Source organism: Mercenaria mercenaria, chromosome 16 (assembly GCF_021730395.1).
Source record: "Mercenaria mercenaria strain notata chromosome 16, MADL_Memer_1, whole genome shotgun sequence".
NCBI classification, from domain to species: domain Eukaryota; kingdom Metazoa; phylum Mollusca; class Bivalvia; order Venerida; family Veneridae; genus Mercenaria; species Mercenaria mercenaria.
This window is the reverse complement of record NC_069376.1, coordinates 13,258,056-13,283,539: the sequence shown is the minus strand read 5'-3', so window position 1 is coordinate 13,283,539 and position 25,484 is coordinate 13,258,056. Positions and strand designations below refer to the sequence as shown.

The window sequence follows — 25,484 nt, the reverse complement described above, 5'->3', positions numbered from 1 at the left end:
GGTTTAAGTGATTCGAAGTCAGACAGTGATTCGGCCGACGCACTAAAACCAAATCCAGCGAATACTATTAAATCTAGATCTGCTTGAGATATGCGGCTTCTAAAAACTAAAACATATGCACATGGACATAATATACACCTTATTTGACCGTTATGAAATAAACATGTTGATAAAAAATTGTTTAAAGTTTCGTTGAAATCTGCACTCTAGAAAGTTTTCTATTCGCGCAATCGTCATCAAAGTTGTTATTACCAACAGATTTTCGCTGTGAAAACTGGTACGAGTTCACAGCTTTCAAATAATCACATAAAACAAAACACACTAAGTATCTTTTCTATTTGCCGGAGTATATATTTGAGAAAAGGGTTTAATCAAACTCTCCATCGTTGAAAAACATACCCCAATGTGCATATCGTATTTTAAAGTTTCAACGCAGCATAATGAGAGTGAACTTGATACAAACAAATTAAGAAAAATACAAGTTTGTGGATATAATTTTTGCTCAATGAAGTACATAACACAAAACTTTTAATTACAGTGGCCTAGCGGATTGCCATGCTCATGTATTTATTTCCAAATAATGATTTAGAAAATACGAATAAAATAAAAGAAACTGTGAATACACACATTAAAGATAAAATAGCATAAAAAGCACATTTTGTGTTTTAGAGAGATATACATTGCCCGTTTGCACGGCTTCCTGTTACAGTATGCATATTACTAAAAAGAAACAATCATATTTATGGTTTATTTATGGTAAATGAAACGCATAGAATAAAATTTTCGTAACTCTGAAAATTCCATTATAGCGGTCTGTCAGCCACGCATTCCGGCATCTTTTTGTCTTTTAAGCATAAAGCAATAATTTAGAAATTACGATATATATAAGGAAAACGTAAAGACTTGATAGAACATAAAAAATGTTTATGAACTTTGAAAAGTTGCAACGCAGACTGTTAGTGAAGATTTTACATTGGGGAAATAAAAAAAACAAAAACCATAAAAAACAAATAAATAAAAAACAAACAAAAACAACAACAACAACAAAAATGTCATGTTAAACTGTCGTGGCTTCTTTATGTTATCTGAAATACATCAGCCTTAATTAAGAATTCTAACACGACCAGCAAATAACCTACAAACATGTAGAGCAAAATCTATCTCAGGTTATTCTGCGATATACCACTCGCGTTCAATGACGTCATCCGATCCAGGTGCGTAGCACGGTTGTAAAAAGTATGTTACTAGTATGCCATGTTAGAATCGAAATAACAAGTTCCCAAGTGCGATTAATCGTAAAATAACCCTTGTTTTTCGTTCTTATGCGAAATAATATATCACGAAGGCCGTAAGCCTGAGTGATATATTATTTCGCATAAGAACGAAGGCCGTAAGCCTGAGTGATATATTATTTCGCATAAGAACGAAAAACAAGGGTTTTTTACGATAAATCACACTTGGGAACTTGTTATTTCGATTCTAACACGACATAATAGTATCAAAAGTGTAAGAAAAAATGGTAACTACCGTGCAACGCACCTTGATCGGATGACGTCATTGCACGCGAGTGCTATGTCGCAGAATAACCCGAGATAGATTTTGCTCTACATGTATGTAGGTTATTTGCTGGTCGTGTTAGAATGATTTTTAACTAGTAGATATTTAGTTGTAACTTTTTTTATAATCAGTCGCTAGTCGCGGATTTTCATTTATAGCTATTCTACCAACAGGCCGCTAACTTTATGCCGGTAGGATGCCAGTTTCAGGCCACATGGCCGCTAGGTCGACAATTTCAGCAAGATGCAGTTTACTTGAGTAAATGTAAACGTGTTCATACACATATAAGTTGTGTTAAAATACCAACAAGCTGAAATTTCAATATACATACATCTATCATAGCCCATTGTATGAAGTAAGTAAGAACTATTTGGGTTGACTGTATAAATGTTCTTCTAGAAAATGGATCTGTTTCACATATTTTTAACAAAGGATTTTTTTTATATTTCAGACCTGAGGGAAGATTTGATTGGTCTCTACAGAGAAGAGTACCATACTCTACCACTGTCACCTTTATTGGAGGAAAATGACACGCCTCTCCTCGAGTTCTACGTCATACCAGACATTGAGTCAGTGGAAATTCAGAGGGCGCGTGGAGGTGGCAAAGAAGCTAGATCAAAGGTTACCTCATTGCATGATGTGTTCTACAAGAAAAATGAACCATGTCGTAAAATTTACCTTACTGCGGATGCTGGGTTTGGGAAAACAGCATTAAGTAAACGACTTGTTTTAACGTGGTGTCAAGCCAAAAACTGTATCCCAAACGAAGATAAACATTTTAAGAAGGAAGACATTAGTACAATGTCGAATTTTGACTTTGTGTTTTTGTTGTCTTTACGTGATTGTTCCGAAGAATGGGACATTGATGAAATGATTAAAAAACAAATAACTAATGATCTAGCACACACTATTTCAACTAGTGATTTTGAAAACATTCTTTCTAACGAAAGGTGCCTGATAATATTGGATGGTTTGGACGAATTCACACACGCAAAAAGTGACATTCCACGCAGGAAAGCTAGGAGGACATGTACAATTCTCACAACAACTAGACCGTGGAAATTGGGCGTTAGTAAGATACGTGCAAGTGAAATAGAACGAAAGTTAGAACTTGTCGGACTTAGTAAATCGTCTGCTAGAAGATTAAAAAGGAGTGTGATATCATTACTGTGGGGTGAAACTGACATAGAAAAACATATTCAAGAGTTTGATCGCGCTGTCAGTGAAAGAGGTATTTCGGATTTGGAAACTATTCCGCTCTTACTGGTGTATCTTTTGTGTTTATGGTGTGATGAAACAGATCTAGGAAAATCTAGAACTGAGTTATATTGTCAAATAGCTAATCTTCTTCTGAAACGAACGTTTGAAAAATATCCCGACATGAAACAGTCTTGCGTACAACCAGAGAGTGATATCCCACAGTGTATCAGTAGAAATGAACATTGTAGGAAACACTACAATCTTCTGAATGCTTTAGGAAGATTAGCATTTGAAACATTATTCGATGAAACGAAGGATCAAAATCTTGTATTTGACATGGCAGTGGCAGAAAAATGTCTGAGTGATAAAGATTTGCTTCAGTTAAGTCGCCATTCAGGGATAATTACACATGATAAAGACCAGACGAAAATAAATAAGCAAATGCAAAAAAACATCCTTTTCACACGCAACAGTGCAAGAATTTTTTGCAGCATTATATATCAGTGTTAGCTGGGATCAAGAAGAAGTACAAACTAAAGTTCTATCGTTCTGTCATTGTGTTGCACGAATTCTAGCTATGTCGAAAGTGTTCGTTTTCATCAGCGGAATAAACGCAACAGTATTTTCCTCAATGTCAAAGGATTTAATGAAAGTCATTAGCGAGGATAAGATAACGAGCGAATACAGATCCACGACTAACGAATACTGTAAACCTCTGAAAGACATACAAGACATGTACATTTCTTGTATGAAAGAAAACACGAGCGATAAGGAACTCAAACTTTTCTGCCAAGATTTTTTCTTTAGTGAAAATTGTAAAGAAGAAAAATACTTTTCATATTTAGCACAGCTCGCGGGGCACAATAAAAGCAACATGGCGTCAATAAATATCTACACAGAATACCGTCGTCGTAGTTTACGTGAAATTATTGATTGTTGTGAATTGCACGAACTGTTCCAGATCAATAAAATATTCTACTGCGGTAAAGGAGAAAACGCACAGCTTCGTGTACTGTTGGACAAGTCGCCGAAATGTGTCACTGTTATGTCGTCTGGTCTACGTGGTTCTTGGAGCCGTGAAATGTTGGAAACATTACAGAATAATTCTCTGTTACAAGCAATTTATATCTGGGATTCCGAGATGAGCCACGATGTACTGAATGACTTTCTGAATTATATTATAAACAGAAAAACAATGACGGAGATTAGATTGTCGTGCTTAGTCTGTACCCAGTACGAGCGTTCGTGTACTTTCAGTTTAGATTTTAGTCAGCATTCAGATCTAAGGAAGTTAGAATTGGGCGGGATACCTGAAGTGTCACAATTGAAAGTTAATAGTCAAGTGAAACACGTGAGGTTGGAGGATATCAATCTAGGTGAAATGTCGCTGCCTCCTGAAATGGCGAATATTGAAAGTGTTCTTTTGAGGGATGTAAACATGTCTGCTTCAACATTGCGTGATCTCGTTAAGGTAGTGGAGAAACTTTCACACAAAGTCACAGTAACAATAGACGTGGAGTGTAAGATAGAACCGAGAACAGAGTTTGAACACGTTAAACAATATATACACTCATCTCAGAATCTCCGAGTTACGGAGGATGATAGCTGGAAGTTTGTGTTTGAAACAAAAGTTGAAAGTTAAGTTACTAAATAAACTCAGACATATAGTGTCAATGTATATAAACATTATTCATAAAACACATATCACACATTTACACACAGACATATAACATTTTTGTGACATGCATATGTGTAAATAATTAAAAAAATAGTGTCAATCGCGTGTGGAAAATTAATTGTTGGAGCCAATTCGTAGGAAAGGATGGACGTTGTTATACATGGATTAATATACAAGTAAGTTATTTTATTTGCTTTTATTTATTATATTCTAAACTTAAATATATATTTTAACAGTTTTATAGAATTGAGCCACGTCATGTAAAAAGGGGCCATCTTTGTAAAAAATGTTTCCTTGAGAACAGAAATCGTTCATTGATCTCTGTTCCCAAATTGACCATAGTTATTATTTTTCATCTTGAGAAATTGGAGTATATTTAAAGTTTTATAAGCCCCAAACCCACTCCACTCCCGCACCATATCGGGCCTGCATCTACTAGTCGGGCCATCCGTCCGTCTGTCCGTCCGTCTGTCTGTCCATCCCTTTCCGAATAAGAACAAAAGAAAACTTTTTACCATGGATAACTGAAATATTGGTCAGCATACGTCAAACGTCATAGGATGATTGTCTATGGTCAGTTAATGACCCATATCATTTCAAGGGTCAAGAGGTCAAAGGTCAAGGTCACAATAACCTGGAGACTGAAGACGGTCCGTCCGTCCGTCTGTCTGTCCGAGCTCACATTTGCATACTTGGGTGGCTATAGGAACAATAGGTAACTGTACATTTTCTTTGATGTCATTCATTCCGTAAGGCTTTTATGTGGCTATTTTTCTCTTACATGGCTAAAAGAACAATAGAGAGAACAAAAGAGTAGCCACATAAGTATTCATATGTAGGAACGTCCGTCCGTCTGTCTGTACGTCTCTTTCCGATCAAGAACAAAATAAAACTACACGCTCTTTACCATGGATAACTAAAAACACTTTGGTCAACAGATGTCAGACTTCATAGGATGATTGTCTATGGTCAGTTAATGACCCCTGTCATTTCAAGGGTCAAAGGTCAAAGGTCAAGGTCACAATGAACTTTGAGACTGAGGACGGTTTAGATCGATAACTGAAAAATACTTGGCCTACAGAAGTCAGACTAATAGGATGCTTGCTTGTGGTCAGTAAATAACCCCTATCGTACTAAAGGTCAATAGGTCAAAGGTCAAGGTCACAGTGACCTTTAGAATGAACATGGTTTCCCATTGATAACTGACCCGATGCTTACAAAACATTCTTAGTCTCAGTTGAGTCTGAAAAAGATTTAAACCTAAAAGGCGTCAAACTTCTAACGATAATTGCTTGAGTTCAGAAGATGACCCCTGTTGTTTTACCGGTCAACAGGTCAAAGGTCAAGGCCACAGTGACCTATAGACTGAAAAAGTATCATGATTAACAGCCGAAGAAGATTTTAACCTACATGCACCAAACATTATAGGATGATTGCATGTGGTCAGAAGATGACCCCTGTAGTTTTAAGGATCAGTAGGTCAAAGGTCAAGGTCACAGTCATCTTGAGACTGAGAACGTATCCTGACTAATAACTGAAAAATAATTCAACCTTTAATAGATAATTGTGCCAAACTTTATAGAATGATTGCCTAAGGTCAAAAGATGACTCATGTAGATTTAAGGGTTGATAGGTCAAAGGTCAATGTCGCAGTCATCTTTAGAATGAAAACGTATCCTGATTAATAACTGAAAAAGATGTTTACCTACATTCGCCAAAGGATAAGTGACTGTGGTCAGATGATGACCCCTGTAGTTTTATAGGTCAATAGGTCAAAGGTCAAAGTCGCAGTGACCTTAATACTTAAAACGTATCCTGGCACCTGTTGAGTCAAGGGTCAAAAGGTCTAAGGTCAATGTCACAGAGACTGAAAACGGTTTCACATCTTCGGCCTACAGAATTCAGACTTCATAGAATGATTGCCTGTGGTCAGAAGATGACCCCTGTTGTATAACGGGTTAATAGGCCAAAGGTCATAATTGCAAGGACATTGAAACTGAAAACGGTTTCACATTGATCACTTTAAAACAATTTGACTTACCGGCGTCAAACTTAACAGAGTGAGCGCATGTGGATAGCAAAAGACCCTTGTTGTCTAAAGATCCAATAGGTCAAAGGTTAAGGTCGCAGTCAGTGGCCTACACTGGTAGGATGATTGCATGTATACATTAAATTGCCCCTGTTGTTTAAAGGATCAGTAGGTTAAAGGTCAAGGTCACAGTGAACTTGAGCCGAAAAGCGGTTTCACATTGATAACTGGCACAATTTTGCCAACAGAGGCCAGACTTCATATGATGATTGTCTATGGTCAGTAAATGACATTGTTGTTTTAAGGGTCACTAGGTCAAAGGTCAAGGTCGCATTGATGCTGAGACTGAAACGATATGACATTGATTTATAAATAAACAAGTCTTTAACCTTCGTGCGTCAAACTAAGAAGAATGGTTGCTTGTGATCAGTAAATGAGCCCTGATGTTCTAAGGGTCAGAGGTCAAAGGTCAAAGGTCAAGACCGAAGTGACATTGAGACTGAACGCGGCTTCACATTGATAACTGTAAAAGGCATCTTTTTTTTTAAATTATTGCACGTTGAAGTAAATGAACTCTGTTGTTTTGAAAGTAAATATGTCAAAGGCCTAGGATGCAGTGACCTTAGGATTGGAAATGTTTTCACATCGATAATAGAGAAGGGCTTTGGACCACTGGTGTCAAATTTCATTGCACAACTGTCTGTTGTCAATAAACAACATATTTATATTTTCAAATGGTCCAGGTCATAGTCGCAGGGACATAGTGATGTTCTTATAATTGTAGAACGCGTTTGACTGCAGGAAGGGCGGGTGTTTTTAGTGAGTAGATGAAAGATTTTTCTTTTGTTCAGTAGGTCAAAGGTCAAGGTTACAGTTACTTTCGGACTTTTTGTGTCAAAAGGTCAAATGTCAAAATCACAGTGATCTTAAAACTGATATCGGTGGTTAACACTTTGGACTACAGGCTTCAAATATCATAGGATAATTGCCTGTGGTCAATAGATGACCCCTTAACACCTGTTGAATCAGTATGTCAAAAGACAAAGGTCAGGCAGTCATGGGATATTTCTTTCGTGCGTATTTGATAAATATCTTGACATTTTAGCATAACTATTTTAATTAAAGAAATGATGAAAGATGGCCATTTGTTTCATGTTAAGAATTGAGGCTCGTCACATTACAGGGAACACTTCCCGAACATATAGTTTAGTTATCTAAGCTAGACTGCACATATTTGCAGGCTGGTCTGGATCCATGCTGGTCACAAACCCACTATGTTGGTTTTCTCATGGCACGGCTCATACATATATATTACAGACACATCAGACCTATTTCATATGCTTTCTTGTTTTCGCTCAGTCATCGGCACATGTTCAAAATAGCATCCATACATTTGCTTAAAACGGCAGCCCTCATATTGCAATATTTCCAGTTTTGTTCACAGAATAAACCTTCTAAATTCAGTACGTTTTTTTTTATTTTATTTTATTATTTTTTTTTTTGGTTATAAGAAATTTGCATTTAGATGGTTATTTAAGATTTTTATTTAAGGAAACGCGATAAAAACGCTAGTATTGCGTGGACAGATACCAGGAAGTATTCACTTTCACTTCCGGTTTACCAAGCAGCTATTTGAAAAGCATATAATCAAAGCTTAAAATCATCCGCAGACATTTTTCTTTGCAATAAATCATAAATAAAGCCTATATCTGCCATAAAAAGATCTTCACAGTACATATCCGCCGAATGACTGGACCACGGAGGCATTTCCGGCGAATAACATTGGCATATCCGGCATATTACATCCATAAAACGCACACTTAAACCAGAACTACTACATTCATTAAGAATATGTCTACGTACGCGTGAGATTTTATGGGGGCAACGTCAGGTCGGTGGTTCTGACCAGTACCCACTCGTGCCTGAACTAATACATGAAGTGTCGGTTTGATGTTAAACTGGGTTACCCCTCAAAAACCTCTAGACGTCAGAACGTTATTGCCTTTAGGCAACGCGTGAAATATTTGGTGTGCAAATTTCTTTTAACAGGCTTGTTAAAACCATTGTTACATGTTTTGGCTTCTGAAGTTACTGGTAATAAATGTATGATAAAACAGTAAGCCGAGAGTTTATGTGAACAGAGTGAGAAAAGACTGAAGTTTTCACAAGTATTCTGTCAGGAATAATGATACAAAACAATTCAAAAACAGGATGTGACGTAAACATCACCTCCTTTATATCGCGCGTTATGCTGTTATACCCGGGTAGATAATACAATTTTCTATTTCATTACGAGATAATTTGCGCATGAATTTAGTGGTATAATTTTTCATTATTAAATGTGTCATTTGCACTCTTTTAAAAATTAGATGTACAGCTATATCATGATTTAAACCTGTCTGCACACGTTTCTACACTAGTTTACCCGTCTGTCTGTTTTTACATGATCAGAGTTTTTGTATCAACTTAACAATCGTGCAACATCGGGCATTTCCGTATTCTCCGGTAAATACGCGTAGCATAAAGGCCGAGGTGATCAGATTGTCAACTTAATATAGGTGATAATGCAGTAATTCGGTCCAAAATGTGCTTCCGTGGTGTAGTCGAAAGAAGTCCCTAATAAATAAATCCTATTTTTTCCATTTTTCGCGCATTTGCGTGTAAATCGGGGGCCAAATGGGCATTATTTCACTCGTGGAATGAATTCTACATAAAATAGGACACTTTTCATGCTCATATTCGCATGTTTTCGAGTTGTTTACTTGAAAACGAAAGTAGGGTGTTTATTCTGCGGACCGCTTTCTGAAATGCGGCAATATGAGGGTACCTGACTTCAGTTGACTTGCATTTCACTGCATACTATTCAACACCCCTTTTTCTTTTCGTTTTCTTGAAGCAAATGTATGGATATTTTGTGGAAAATAGGTCTACGACGGAGTGAAAATCTAGAAACTGTAACAAAATTGTTCTGAACTAGCTGAATTTTATATGAAACAAAGAACAATTTCTTTTATTGGTATATAACCTATAGTGCTGCTCTCGGTAAATCTCGTCTAGGTCGACATCCGGTGTTTGTCGTTTCCATGGATACATTCAGTCATGTAGCTGCTTCCTCTGATTCATCTGAGCGTCGCCGAGTGCCATTCAACCTTTAACCTCTGCGTAGTAGGGGATTAAAATCCCTGAGACTGTAACGTTTTAATTACTCGTCTTTGTTTTCGATAGGCATATTTTCGATGTTTTCCGGTTCCGCTTTATATATACACCGCAGACTGTTGTCTCCACGAACATCCGAGCACCCGAATCAGTCATAGAAATTCGCTTTCCACGCCAACATGATTCTTTTACTTTTTTCGTAATGAAAACTGCATACGCTACTGAAAAAAAAAACGGTCAGGAAGTGTAAAGCCCATCGCAAGTCGCTCAATAGCTATAATAATAATAATAATAATAACTTTATTTAAAGAAGGTAACACATAAAGATATATAACAGTGTTAGAACATATTAAATATCTTAAGTTTCAATGTGGCCTTCTGTAATATTACACACAGAAATAGATTAAAACAGATTATCTAAATATAATATAAGACAGAATTAAAATGATGAACATTTAAATAAAGCATTCACTCTTGACAAACACTCCATTTAATTAGAAAAATAAAGTATGTATACAATCATAAAAAGATAAACCACTCAGATACGCATTCATCCATTAAAAGAAAATAAATAAATAGCAACTGCAGGAAAAATGTTGTAGATTATTCAGACCCTAATAAGTATTTTTTGTATTTGCTTTTAAAAGAAGAAAGTGAATGCACACAACGAATATATTGTGGAATGATATTCCATACTTTAGCGCTATTATAGCTCAATGATCGTTTCATATAATTTGTGCGACATTTGGGTATTATAATATCATTATGTATAACTGACCTAAGTGCTGGAAAATGTTAAAATATCAGATATGTATGATGGTACCAGATTTTTAGTAGATTTAAATATCATTACTCCAGTATGGTATTTACATCGATCAGAAAATTTCATCCATCCAAGTTCTTTTAACATTTCAAATTTATGTCTGCAATTCTTTATTAAAAACAATTCTAGCCACTCTTCCTTGAAGTGCAAAAATCTTATTCATAGCTAATGATGATTTGTTTTGTGCCATACCGACAATAAATAAAATTTGTATTGTATTGTATTGTCAAATTTCTGCATGGAGTGCAAACAACAAACAAATAAAATCTTAAAGCCAGTGCGAGAACGCGATGAATGATGTCACCATCACACCGGGTTCCCATAAATTTTACGAAGTATGATATTCGCTGTAATAGGTATGATAACACTAAATGTAAACTGTTTAGGCTGAACACCACTAAATCCAGCTGTTCTTTATTTCATATAAAATCCACTCACTTCATAACGGTGTTTCGACATTTTCTAGCATATCAGATTTTCAGAGACTTATATTCCCATGAAGAACTAGATCGCTACTTTAGAAAAACAAAAAGAAAAGGGGGTGTTAACTTTTATATAAGAAAACTACAGTTCGTTAAATACAACCCGCTGAATTTACTACTTTTCGCTTCTTTCAATTTCTCTTTTCGTGACATTAAATTCTTACGCCGCCATTTTTATCTAGCATGCGATAGGAACATGCCGATTTCATTACAATGCAAAGTGATACATACTGAAACGCGGTAGGGTAAAAGTAAGCACGTTGCTGCCGAGAAAATGCACTAGGAAAGGAAAAAAGATTAGTACTATTTATATTTGGACTACTTGTGACTAGACCTGCGGAGGCTTACATTCTATTTGGTAGTGATCAGCCTATAAGAGAAAATTTTGGTCTGATTTTTCCATGAATTTGCATTCATTCTCAAGATACACCTATTTCACAATGATTCTGCTTTGTTTTGGTGCAAAATATTGAGAAAATGTAGAGAAATGACCATTCATTACAGGTCACCCCCATCCCCAAAAATATGCAAAATTTAGCCCTGTGCAAGCAATATTTCAATTAATTTTACCTTATTCGTGGAATTTACATTTACCATCCATTTAATCGTTACGATGTTTGTCATTTTCATTCAGAAACATGCTAATTTCAATATTATTTAGACAAATGAAGTGCTAAAATGCGAGAAAAGACATTTACTAGGTCCTAAAACGAACCAAAATAGTGCCACCTGGTCGAAAATTCGATCTAAATTCCAAAAACACAAGAAATTTAAGCGTTTTCAGCCATTTGTTACCATTTTACATCATAAAGAATAGATTAATGGCATTTCCATTCATTTTCGAGGGCTTTCAGAAAATAACATGTATTGCCCCTTATAGGCTGAACACCACTAAATCCAGCTGTTCTTTATTTCATATAAAATCCACTCACTTCATAACGGTGTTTCGACATTTTCTAGCATATCAATTTTTCAGAGACTTATATTCCCATGAAGAACAGATCGCTACTTTAGAAAAACAAAAAGAAAAGGGGGTGTTAACTTTTATATAAAAAACTACAGTTCGTTAAATACAACCCGCTGAATTTACTACTTTCGCTTCTTTCAATTTCTCTTTTTCGTGACATTAAATTCTTACGCCCGCCATTTTTTTCTAGCATGCGATAGGAACATCCCGTTTTCCCATTACAATGCAAAGTGATACATACTGAAACGCGGTAGGGTTAAAGTAAGCACGTTGCTGCCGAGAAAATGCACTAGGAAAGGAAAAAAGATTAGTACTATTTATATTTGGACTACTTGTGACTAGACCTGCGGAGGCTTACATTCTATTTGGTAGTGATCAGCCTTTAGAGCGAATTTTTACTTTCTTTCGAGGGTTGAAATATTTCTTCGTAAGTGGATAATAATATGTATAAAAGATAAATAACTATGCTAGACAGTTGCGTGTTTCGTATTATTTTCTCCCTCCAGATTTCGTCTGTTTGTGCATTTGTTCCTATTGTTGTATTTATTTCTAGTGTTCTCATTTCCTATTTCTGTTGGTAGCATTCATTACTGACCATAACATTTTTCCCCATCTTATCCGCAAAGCGCACTGTTATAGTTTCTGAACTTTTGTTATATTTTAGTTTTTAAACTAAGGATTTCCCTTCCGATTTCTCATTTCCTCTTACATCTATGATTACTTTATTTTTCGCAAACACGTCTTTTTTTCTCTGGCGTTCATATTGATCCCTATAAGCACTGTATTAAAAAGAATGTTTCAAGAACCTTGTTTTATTTTCAAGTCATTGATCACTCATTTTCAGGAGATCCGTCTTTTTTCAAATTGCAACAATTCAAATACATTATCGCTCTCTTACCAAGACGTTGAAAAGGTAATTCATTTCGCCTTCCATAACTACAAATCTGGTTTTCAAATGCATGCCTTCTTTTTCCCATTGAAAAAAAAATCACTTTATACATGGCATTCATTAACTAATTTTATAGTCTACCGAGGCTTTCAGAAAGTACAATAAATTTAGTGACTTGTATCTAAGAAACATAAAAAATATAATGTCAGACGTCGAATGTCTGGGCAGCTCGACATTCAATAAAGTTTCAATGTCGAGCTGGCTCGAAGTTCAAAAATATGCCAGCAAATTTGTGTATCGTATATGTCAACATTCTTAAACATGTATCGTATATGTCAGCATTCTTAAACGTGTCCATGGATTTGAATGTCGTATGTGAGCTATGCTAAAACTTGTACCATGCCTTTGTGAAGCAATGCAAGCTTAAATTTTGAAATTGGTTACAACTTTTTCATGGTTACATATGCGCAGTAAGGCGAGTATTCAAATGATAGTAAAAACGTTAATTATGTTATTTTCAATGTCTTTTTCAGGTCAGTTTCCTTGATACTTCAGATAAAAGATCGACGCCAACTGACAACACCTCAAAACTATAGACGTATTTCCGGCGGCCATGCTACGTATATATCGCAATAAAATACGTGGATTTACAATTGGCCGCAAATACTTCTGGACCAAAGATCTATACTTCCGGCGGCTAGGCTACACACACCATGATATACTTGGCTCACCTCTGTTTCCGGCCATTGGGACAAAAACATTGCAGGACTTAAAATCGTATTAAAACCCAAGAGTCTGTGAGAAAAACGTTTTCCCAGATATAAATTTTCGTTTTTAGAGAAAAATTTCATACTGAATTTCTTATTAGTTAGTAATGAAATGTCTGGCTTTCACTTTTGTTAACACATCGTTTTTGAACTTTTTTCTTATAAGAAACGTTAAGAAGTAAAGTTAATAAGTAAAGTTTGTTCCTAGCAGACGACATTCATATTTACTTTAGGAAGAACATATTTTTACGAAAACATTGTAGAGTCCGTGGCGGACTTTTCATAATTTTGATAAAAAAGTAAAACTGGGAATCATTTTTAGCTCGAATATTCATAGAATAGTAGAGCTATTGGACTCACCCATGCGTCGTCGTTCGTGTCCGCGTCCCGATTTGGTTGAGATTTTGTATGTAAGGTGGTATCTCAGTAACCACTTGTGGGAATAGATTGAAACTTCACACACTTATTCACTGTGATAAACTGACTTAAATTGCACAGGTTCCATAACTCTATTTTTTTTTTTTAAATTTTGCCCCTGTTTTCTACTTGGAATTGTATTGGTAAAGGTTTTGTATGTAAGCTGGTATCTCAGTATCAACTAATGGGAAAGGATTGAAATTTCACACACTAGTTCACTGTCATGATATGACATGCAGTGCAAAGGGTCAATAACTCAACTTCGCATTTTACAAAATTATACTCCTTTTTCAACTTAGGAGTTTTGGTTTAAATTCTTATATGTAAGCTGGTATTTCAGTACCCACTTATTGGCATTGATTTAAACTTCACACACTTGTCCACTGTCATGAGCTGTTAAGCACTGTGCAGGTTCCATAACCCTATTTTGCCTTTTTAATAAATTATGCCCCTTTTCCGACTTCCGTATTCATTCAATCGACAAGGCTGTTGAATAGTCGAGCGTCGCTGTCCTCCGACAGCACTTGTTGTTTCATATTATTGTAAAAAGTATTTGATAAAACAATAGATGAAAGCTTTCCAATGTGAACAGAGACTACTTGTATTGTTAAATCACTTAATGAACGGAAAACTATTTTTATCGAATGTTTCTCATTGCAGAGTTGGTGCAGCCGTTCTGCGCATGCGCGGAATTATTACGAAATGGAACGCATGGCAAAAATATTCCTTTTTTTGCATGTCCGCACGCATTTAGTGTATAATGTGCATAATATACTGACTAAAGGTTAGGGTTAGAATCACCATGGTTAAAAAATATATACACTTAACGGGTTTTTTTTGTTCAAATTAGTTTTAAACCGTTTTATACCAGAGTCTGTAAAATATCACGGGCGCACCAACTCTGTATTTAGTCCCAGCCATTTTTATCTCTACATGAATTTTTATAAAACTTTTACTTTACATATTTGTACTTATTAAGCGAAAAGATTTTGCTAGAGTCAACAAAAGTTAAACTACGAAAAGGGGTCTTACGGACTATGATTATGATTAATAGGGTTCAAGTATTGTTAGCTTACAAATGTTGTACAGTTACTGACTTATGTTGAGGTCAATATGTGTTTCTATAGGTCCGTAAAAACACATACTGGCCGACACATGTGTATCATTGTTTTATTATTAGCCCTTCTCAAATGAACTTTTTTAATTATACATATAGGAAAAAGTGATATCAGAAGAGTCACCATTCATATTGAACTTTCAATTTTTCCAATAATCGGTATTATCGCAAAGTTTGCGGGTCAATATCGCCTTTACGGACCCGCGCATGCATCATCCCTTTTGACCAATCAAATGGGCGCATTTGAGAAGTGTATGTAATATTACATTTTATGCAGGTCTTCTTTTTCTAAAGGAAGAAAGTCGTTTCCTTCTGAATTATGCATTACCCCTTTTGTATATACAGTTGAAACTATTGTAGATATATTGTCTGTACCCCTTAGTTAATTTGTATTATAAAATGAACTGTTTGAGTTTTACAAGATATGTTTATTGTTTGCTTTTGAGAAGGATACATGATAATATATAAATGCGTTTTAATCTAAACATGGTTACAAATGACACGATATTTGCTCACCTGAGAGCAAAAATGCTCAAAGTGAGCTATTGTGATCGTCCTGTTTCTGTCCTCGTCTGTGTCAACAATTTGGCACGATTTTAATAAAACTTGGTCGAAATGTTACTCTTGATAAAACCTTGGTCAAGATTGGTAAATTGTTACATAAATCTTAAAAATTTGGTCAATAAATTGGAAACATAATTTTTTTATGGCTAATAATGCATCACAACGATGTTATGTTGACGTCACGTCAACGTGAATTAGCGCCATTTTACGCATCAAGAAATAGCGCTTTCAAATTTCTGAAATATTTTACTTAATAACATGCTTAAAAAGAAATGTCACATTGCACAAAAGTTTTGATTTAATTTATACACATACTAAAAAAAGTTTTTTCGCTTTGCTGAATAATTCCGCAATAAACTCCGCTCAAACTGAATTCTGCCGCAAGACTGTTTTCCCGGGCCTGGCGTGTTTTTAACAAATACATACTATTGGCGCCATGCTTGCGCAAAGAAACAGTTCCACCATATTTGATATAAATTTAACAATAAAGAACATATTAGAATCGAAATAATTCATAGCAAAACAATGCTTTATTACTATTTATACACTCGGGTGGTTATACGTCGTCCGAAATAACTTCACTCGGGCCGCGCCCTCGTGTAATTATTACGCCCGACGTATAACCGCCCATTGTGTATAAATAGTGATAAAGCACTGTTTTGCTATAAATTATTTCTTAATTAAATCTCCAGACGCTGCATTATCTATTTTATCTTCATAAACCATTCCAAAATGTTTACATCTATAAAATTTTGGTCAAATTTGAAACCTGATTATTTCAGTTCAAAAATTTGGTCAAATCATAGATATTTCAAATTAGCACAGTAAGACAACGTTCATAAAAAACTTTGCGAGGATGTTTGCACTCTGTAATGTAGGTCATTTTCAAATTGGGTTAACCGAATTCTTAAAGTTACATTATAAGGTTTTTAAGTTTATAGATAAAGCAGCTGTCAACTTAACTCTTATGCATAATTAAACGGTCCTTACAAAGTAATGGACTTTACACAGTTAGGACCATAAAGGGAGACAATCTTAGATGATTGATTGAATGATATCTTCTACGATGTTAATTGATATTCAGACCTTTGGCAAATATATGAGGAAACAATTACTGAAATAAGGATTTATTAAGAAATAGATATATTTGGTCAGAACAAAAAATGCGGCAGCCATATTTTGAACAAAGGCATTATGAGCCTTTATACTGTGTCACTAAGTCAAATGATTATGAGCCTTTAAACTGTGTCACTAAGTCAAATGATTATGAGCCTTTAAACTGTGTCAATAAGTCAAATGATTATGAGCCTTTAAACTGTGTCAATAAGTCAAATAATGTTTTCTACATGAACACGATAAATCTTTGTCAGTCTTTGTATGTGAAAAATATAGGTCAGTTTCAAAAACTTGGTTACTTATTGTTTTCAACTTGACCTTATGCCTAGAACTAGAACTTACGCTCTTGAGGAATTACAGTGTATTGTAAGAACCATAATTTTGCCTTGCTTCCTTGTGGATTATCTCCCTTTTAAGCTTACCTGGACACACAGTGTTCGGGATAAGCTCTTGTGATCACCCACCACCCGTAAGTCGCCGTCCGTCTTAACTTTTCTTCAAAAGACATATTCTCTGAGACCATTTGGCAGAAGCTCATGAAAGTTTGCCTTGTATAGCTCTTTACCAAAGTTATTTTAATATTGTTCCCTGCAGAACACTTAGTGCCATTCGACGATAATTAAGCGGAAAAAAGTGCTTACATATTTTGGATTTCATGTCTAGGAACTTGGACCCTGAGTTAGCGGTATTTCACTCATTTTGTATCATTGCGCGTGATTAGGACTTTTGTGTTTAAGGTCAAGGTCATATCGCACTGACTCAGAAAATGAAAATGTTTATGGAAGTTATAAAGTGTAACAGCTATTTGGTTTCAGAATTACATAATGATATGGTAAATCTGAGAATTTGCCCATTGATTTTGGGGTCAGTGACTCGAACATCAAGGTTGCAGGGACCTGATATGATTTCTGGTAATTTTTGTGTTCTTGAACAAAGAAACTATAAAAGCTTTAGTTTGCTCATTTTTCTTGTTCACGAGGCAATTTTTTATTGTCTGTTTGGTTTGTAGGTTAAAGGTCAGGGTCATTGTTGTCGGAACCGGCTACCTAGCCACTGCCTATTGATAATTTGTTGAATATTGTATTCCATATAGCGACCTAAATATTTTGTGCATGTATTCACATCTGTTCAGGGATTTAAAAACATTAAAAATATATAGATTTATATTATTTCTTAAATGACAAAAAAGAACGCACGCATTTTAGAATTTTGTATCTGAATAAATTTTCATTAAGTGTGAAACGCTACCTTAATGATATGACTTGTCCTGCTTATTTAGCAGAGCCTTAACTTGTCGAAGGTTTATAGTATCAATTTTGTGTCTGCTTTTTTCTTGTCAAGTCTATGATGTTGTACTGTATATAATATTTCAGCAGATTAACTTCTCTTTGAAAGTAGTCCAAAATGTAGTTCCTTGTTGTTTGTGAAATCTGGTATAATGATCCTAAGTGACATGATGTGACAGTGATATTTTTGGGTTAGTTTTATTGCTTATTGTCTTAAGAAAACATATCTCCTAAACCCCTTGAAGGATTTTCATGAAACTTGGGTCAAATGATCACCTCATCAAGACGATATGCAGAACCAATAAGTCAGCCTTGTCGGTTCAAGGTCAAGGTCCACAACTCAAGGTCAAGGTTGAGCCTGCCATTTTGTGTCCACTCTATATCTTCTCAACCTTTGAAGGAATTTTATAAAACTTGGCTCAAAGGATCACCTCATCAAGACGATGGGCAGAACCATGCGGCTCAAGGCCAAGGTTATAACTCAAGGTCAAAGGTTTGAGCCTTTCATTTTGTGTCCGCTCTATATCTCTTAAACCCCTTGAAGGAATTTTATAAATTTGGGTCAAATCATTCACCTCATCAAGACGATGTGCAGAACCCATGAGTCAGTCATGCCGGCTCAAGGTCAAGGTCACAACTTAGGGTCAAGGTTGAGCCTTCCATTTTGTGTCCGCTCTATATCTCCTAAACCCCTTGAAGGATTTTCATCAAACTTGGGTCAAACGATCACCTCATCAAGGCGATGTGCAGAACTTATGAGTCAGTCATGTCGGCTCAAGGTCAAGGTCACAACTGAAGGTCAAATGTTTGATCCTTCCATTTCATGTCTGCTCTATATCTCCTAAACCCCTTGAAGGAGTTTTATAAAACTTGGGTCAAATGATTATCTCATCAGAACGATAAGCAGAAATTATGAATCAACCATGCCAGCTCAAGGTCAAGGTCACAACTAAGGGTCGAAGGTTTGAGCCTTCCATTTGGTGTCCACTCTGTATCACCTAAACCCCTTGAAGGATTTTCATGAAACTTTGGTCAAATGATCACCTCATCAAGAACTCATGAGTCAGCCATGTCAACTCAATGTCAATTTCACAACTAGGTCAAAGGTTTCAGCTCTGTATCTCCTAAACCCCTTGAAGGATTTTCATGAAACTTGAGTCAAATGATCACCTCATCAAGACGTTGTGCAGATTCATGAGTCAACCATGTCAGTTCAAGGTCAAGGTCACAGCTAAAATCAAAGGTTTACCCTTTCACTGTCCATTGCAGTGGCGGGGGATTTAGCTGTCTTTCAGATTGCCTTGTTTATTTAAGTACTAAGTGTTCGGGGAGAGGAATTGTGATCTTTACTAATGGTCGTACGTCATCTGCTCAAAACGTTGTAATTCAGCATGAATCACATGATAATGTTCGATATCTGAATCTATGTGGCTTGACTCAGGCAGCGGTCTGGATTTCCAAAGGTGCACAACTACCTTAATGTCATATTGTACACTTATGCTGTGACTATAGATGATTATGGTGGGTTTTATCTGCTATGATACAAATTGCTATATAATATTGGTAAATACAAATCGAATGCACACGAATGACAACCTCGACTTTCCATGTTGTTAGTTCACCTGAGCAATGCTCAGGTGAGTTTTTCTGATCACTCGATGTCCGTCGTCCGTCGTCTGTCTGTCGTCTGTCTGTCAACATTTAGCTTGTGTATGCAATAGAGGCTGTATTTTCCAACTGATCTTCATGAAATTTAGTCAGAATGATAACTTTGATTAAATCCGAGTTTGAAAATGGGTCATCTGGGGTAAAAAATTAGGTCACTAGGTCAAATAAAAAAACCTTGTGTATGCGATAGAGGCTGTATTTTTCAATTAATCGTCATGAATTATGGTCAGAATGTCTATCCTGATGAAATCTAGGCTGAGTTCGAAAATGGGTTATCTGGGGTTAAAAACTAGGTCACTAGATTAAATCAAAGAAAAACCTTGAGTATGCGATAGAGGCTGTATTTTTCAATTAATCTTCATGAATTTTGGTCAGAAATAATAACCATGATGAAATCTGGGCCGAGTTCGAAAATGGGTCATCTGGGGTTAAAAACTAGGTCACTAGGTCAAATCAAAGAAAAACCTTGTGTATGCGATAGAGGCTGTATTTTTCAATTGATTTTTTATGAAATTTGGTCACAATAATTATCTTGATAAAAACTAGGCTGAGTTTGATTATTGGTCATCTGGGTTCAAAAGTAGGTCACTAGGTCAAATCAAAGAAAAACATTGTGTATGCAATAGAGGCTGAATTTTCAATTGATCTTTATGAAATTTGGTCAGAATGATTGCCTTGATGAATTCTAGGTCATGTTCAAATATGGGCTATCTGGGGTCAAAAAATAGGTCATTATGTCAAATCAAAGGAAAACCTTGTGTATGCGACAGAGGTTGTTTTTTTTTCAATTGATCTTCCTGAAAGTAAGTCAGAATGATTGCCTTGATGAAATCTAGGTTGAATTTGAATTTGGGTCATCTGTAGTTAAAAAGTAGGTCACTAGGTTAAATCAAACAAAAACCTCGTGTAAATGATAGAGGCTGTATTTTTCAACTGATCTTCATGAAATTTTGTCAGAATGATAGCCTTGATAAAATCTAGGTCAAGTTCGAATATGAGTCATCTGGGATCAAAAACAAGGTCACTAGGTCAAATCAAGGAAATACTTTTTTTTGCGCCAATTTTAATGATAATTGGTCAGAACATTTTTTCATGAATCACTAGATCAAACATGTTTTCACTGTTATGGTGTATTATGGTGTGTTTCTCAGGTGAGCGACCTAGGGCCATCTTGCCCTCTTGTTAACTTGAATGTTGCAACTTAAAAAAAAGTTTGCATATTTTCAAATGCCTGTTTATTATTACCGTTTATGATAACTGCTAATAATAATCACAGACGGACTCAGTCAGGTGAGAGTAATTAAAAATAAGGTGTATTTTCACGTTCTTTCGCGGAAGATATTGTGCTCCTAAAGTCGCGCAATATTACCGCAGCAGAACTTGTTCATATATCCAGTACAAAGTTTATAACCTATAAATATTATGTACCTTCGATGTTTATGTTTTCCATGTTCAAATAGATTTACTTTTCCTTCATCACAAAATATTCCTTTATTAAAAATGTTAAATGGACACAACTTAACGCTACTGCATAAAATATTGTCAATACATCTATTTTTTTTCTTGAGAAATAAATACATTTACCTTCATTCCAAAGCGTTTGAACTTAATACCTATTTGAAAATTTAGGTAATATCTCTTCATTGTAGATGTCAGATATTGCAACATTCAATTTAACCAGATAGAAGTTAGAAGTTTCTATTCAGGGTCAGGAAATTGTAATCACCAGTCTCCAATGACTGTGTATTTTAGCAATTTATATTATGGCGGATACTACCTTCCATAGCAGATACATTCTTCTGATTATTGAGTACTAAGTTATATGATCCATGCATGTGTATGTTATATAAGTACTTGTAAATAGTTTTGTTCTATATATATGTAAAGGAGTTTATGTTGAATTGGTGTCTTATGCCTATTACACTATTTCCATGCAAAATGTTATCACAACATTTATCTGATGTCTACATTTATGATGAACATATTCAAATAGAGGATATCAAATCAGCGCGGGTTCAATACTGGAGGTTTTGAACGAGTTGAATTCTCAGCTAATAGATAATGCCATTTTTATACACTTAATGAATATACATTATCTTTATCATGAATCATTTCTTTTCCTTTTTTTGCCAACCGTGTATGAACACAGTTTCAATGTTTCAGATCATCAGCATGATATATGCACGGCCGTGCTGTATCAGTGTTGTGATAATATTTTATGAAATGTATAATGATTTTACACAATCACAGTTTTGATTTCTGTCACATTGTGATGTGCTAAACATATTTTGTTTCATTGTTTTGGCCATTTTGATACATGACCTTGTAAAGGTTCTATGTCAGACAAAATTTAATATTTTGCCAAATTATATATCAAAAGTGTCTAAGTTCTTTATTAGAAATCCATGGATTTATATATAGAAAAAATAAATAGATGTCATTGAGTTTTTACTTGTGTTATTACTTTATTGTATCTGTATATATCCAGCGAGGACACCACTTTAATGTTTCACCAGAGGACATCTTGTTTGTCCAGAATCCGTCAGTCGTAAAAATTGAGATCCGGCAAATAAGGTGATTTTTATCATGGCAGTAAGTCTTTCACGTACTAAGTTTCTCTTGAGAACCATGTGGTGTTGTGACAATACCAATGCATAAACGTTCGTCATTGTGTAACTACAGATAAATAGAGAATTATTTCGTGGCAATCCGCATCATTTTAATCTCACCTAAACTTTGTATATTATGTGGATTGTTCGGCGTCTATCGACTTACGTCTGTCGTCATGCAACTTTAAACATTTGACTCATACATCTTATCCTCAGAAACAAAAGACCCTCACCCCCGGGTTCGCTCAATAGAGAGAGCGTTGGTCTTCAAATCGCGGAGTCGAGAGTTCAATTCCTGGGCGGGGAGTATGTTATCCGTGACGATTTGATAAAAGACAATGTCTCTGAAATCATTTATCCTCCACCTCTTATTCATGTGGGGAAGTTGGCAGTTACTTGTGGAGTACAGGCGTGGACTGGTACAGAATCTTGGAGCACTGGTTAGGTTAACTGCCCGCCGTTGCATGACCGAAATACTGTTGAAAAACGGCCTTGAACCCAAAACAATCAGAAACAGAGAAACTTTACATCGCTGAGCTCTTGCTCCTCAGGTGTTAGACAAAAACGATTTTACTATACAAATTTATATAAAACAAACCAGTCCATTGACGGGATCTATTTTGACTTCTGCGGCACGGAAACTTTTTAAGCCGGCCTCATTTCGGGTATAGAAAACGTTGGTCGACGTGATGTGTCTATAACAAAGAAACACAAAGATGTGTCAGCAGAAAAGATCACGTGTGATAAAAAATGGTATATTCGTGTCTTTGTTTATTGAATTCATATATTATGATGGACAGAACCTCGAATTATATTACAAATTCAAATCATCTACCGACAGTAATATTGCCCCTGGCTCCGAACAAAGCCATCAGATAAAATGTGTTATTTTAGAGGCTTGAAATTTCTCATTAAATGTTTGCAGTATTTATGATAAATAACCACGAAGCCAGGGAGCCAGGATACATCATGCCGGGTGATATTCGTTTTCCGGATCCACGACAACGGGATGCGACATCACAACAAGACGATGCAATTGCGCGATAACACGATACGATGTTACAGAGCGACAGAACGATGTTACAGCGCGATAGGACGATGTTACAGCACGATAACACGATGTTACAGCGCGATAGTACGATGTAACAGCGCGATAGAAGGATTTTACAACGCGATAAGATGATGTTACAGCGCGATAGCACGATGTTACAGCGCGATAGCAATATGTTATAGCGCGATAACACGATGTTACAGCACTATAACACGATGTGATAGCAAGACAACAGGATGTAACAACACAACAACGCAAAAATCGAAATTGGCAGGCAGTGCCGCACTAAAGAATTTAGGTTGTTGTGGTGACGAGATTGACAGTACGACGGTATGACGGCATTTATATCGCGAGGACTTATATCACGAGCTCGCAGCCCGAGTGTATAATAATACGCATCTGAACGAAATGATTTTATTCAAGAGCAAATCACTAAATGAAATACATTATTTCGATTCTAACATGTAACTTAAGAAATGAAAGTACATTCTTGACGGCATTCATTAAATATTTGCCCGTGTTCAATCGGTTTCTTTTCCAGCGTGCCGCCATGCCGTTTGACGCTATGACGTAATAATTGTGACGTCAGAACAGTGAATTGTTGTATAACAATACGTCATAAAGTCAAACATCATAAAAGCCGCACCAGAAGAAAAAAACACACACACTGAAACAAAGGCATAGAGGATATTTGTTTGTTTCAGTGAAATATCAATTTTATTTCACAAGTGAGCATCAAAAACAGATATTTTCACGAGTGGCGTAGCCACGAGTAAAAATTACTTTTTTTGGTGCTCACGAGTGAAATGATATTTCACTGACACATACAGATTTTGTTTTTATTTCATATGTAAAACTATACTTTTGTTGCGTAATTTAAAAAATGTCGAAAATCGCGGGAAAGGTCAACAGAAAGAATAACACAAATGACGTCATTTTAACTACGTCCTCGTCATAATGGTCCCCAGTATTCATAACGCTAAGTATACAATTTGACTTCAGTCGCGGCGTAGGACCGGAAATAGTTCGGCAAAAACAGTGAACATTAAAAAAAAATGATAATCTATTGTTTCAAAACTGTGGCTTATCACTTTTATTTCATTGATAAATCTCTATAATTCACCGGAAAACAAAATAAAATTATTATATTTACATTCACCTTTATTCTTTTCCTTTCGTAATCATGGCTTTATTTAGTTTATACAGAATTTATTTTAGGTCGGTTGTGAAGGAAGTTTTTTCACATATGAAAACAATACATAAATCGTCGTGAAATATTTGTTTATGCAAGAACAGCGACAATACACGTTTGTTTTGTGTATTAACGTCTGCAGAAGCCCTTGGGATATGTTTGTGACTCGACCTTCGGTCTCGGTCACAAACAATCCCGCGGGCTTCTGCAGATGTTAATACACAACAAGAGCTGTCTCCATAGGATGACACATGCCCCCGATGGCACTTTGAATGAATAGTTATGGCCGATGTTAGAGTTTAGGACGACACGTCGCCTTGCTGTGGTACACATTCATGCCCAATAATTTTAAAATCCATGCATGAATGACAAAGATATGGACCGGACACGCCCATCAATGCACTATCATTGAGCTACGGACCTGGGTCTTGTGCGCGACACGTCGTCTTACTGTGCCACAAATTTATGCGTAGTTACTTGAAAGTCCATCCATGGATGACAAAGATATGGACCGGACACGCCCATCAATGCACTATCATGAAATATGACCTTTAACGTCTAAGTGTGACCTTGACCTTTGAGCTACGGACCTGGGTCTTGCGCGCGACACGTCGTCTTACTGTGGTACACATTCATGCCAAGTTATTTGAAAATCCATCCATGGATGACAAAGATATGGACCGGACACGCCTATCAATGCACTATCATGAAATATGACCTTTAACGTCTAAGTGTGACCTTGACCTTTGAACTACGGACCTGGGTCTTGCACGCGACACGTCGTCTTACTGTGGTACACATTCATGCCAAGTTATTTGAAAATCCATCCATGGATGACAAAGATATAGACCGGACACGCCCATCAATGCACTATCATGAAAAATGACCTTTAACGTCTAAGTGTGACCTTGCCCTT

The 25,484-nt window shown here is 36.0% G+C and overlaps 1 protein-coding gene across 3 annotated transcripts in view; it reads left to right on the top strand.

Annotated features, from left to right (window-relative positions):
* Positions 1–13,502, top strand: part of LOC123540074 (uncharacterized) — a 180,335-nt gene extending 166,833 nt beyond the window's left edge. For all 3 annotated transcript variants that reach the window (XM_053526120.1, XM_053526119.1, XM_053526121.1), the window contains 2 exons: positions 2,009–4,611; positions 13,315–13,502. In XM_053526120.1, coding sequence (XP_053382095.1) covers positions 2,009–3,267 — 1,259 coding nt within the window. In that variant the 3' untranslated portion in view covers positions 3,268–4,611; positions 13,315–13,502. The remainder of the gene's footprint in view (positions 1–2,008; positions 4,612–13,314) is intronic.
* Positions 13,503–25,484: the final 11,982 nt, after the last annotated feature.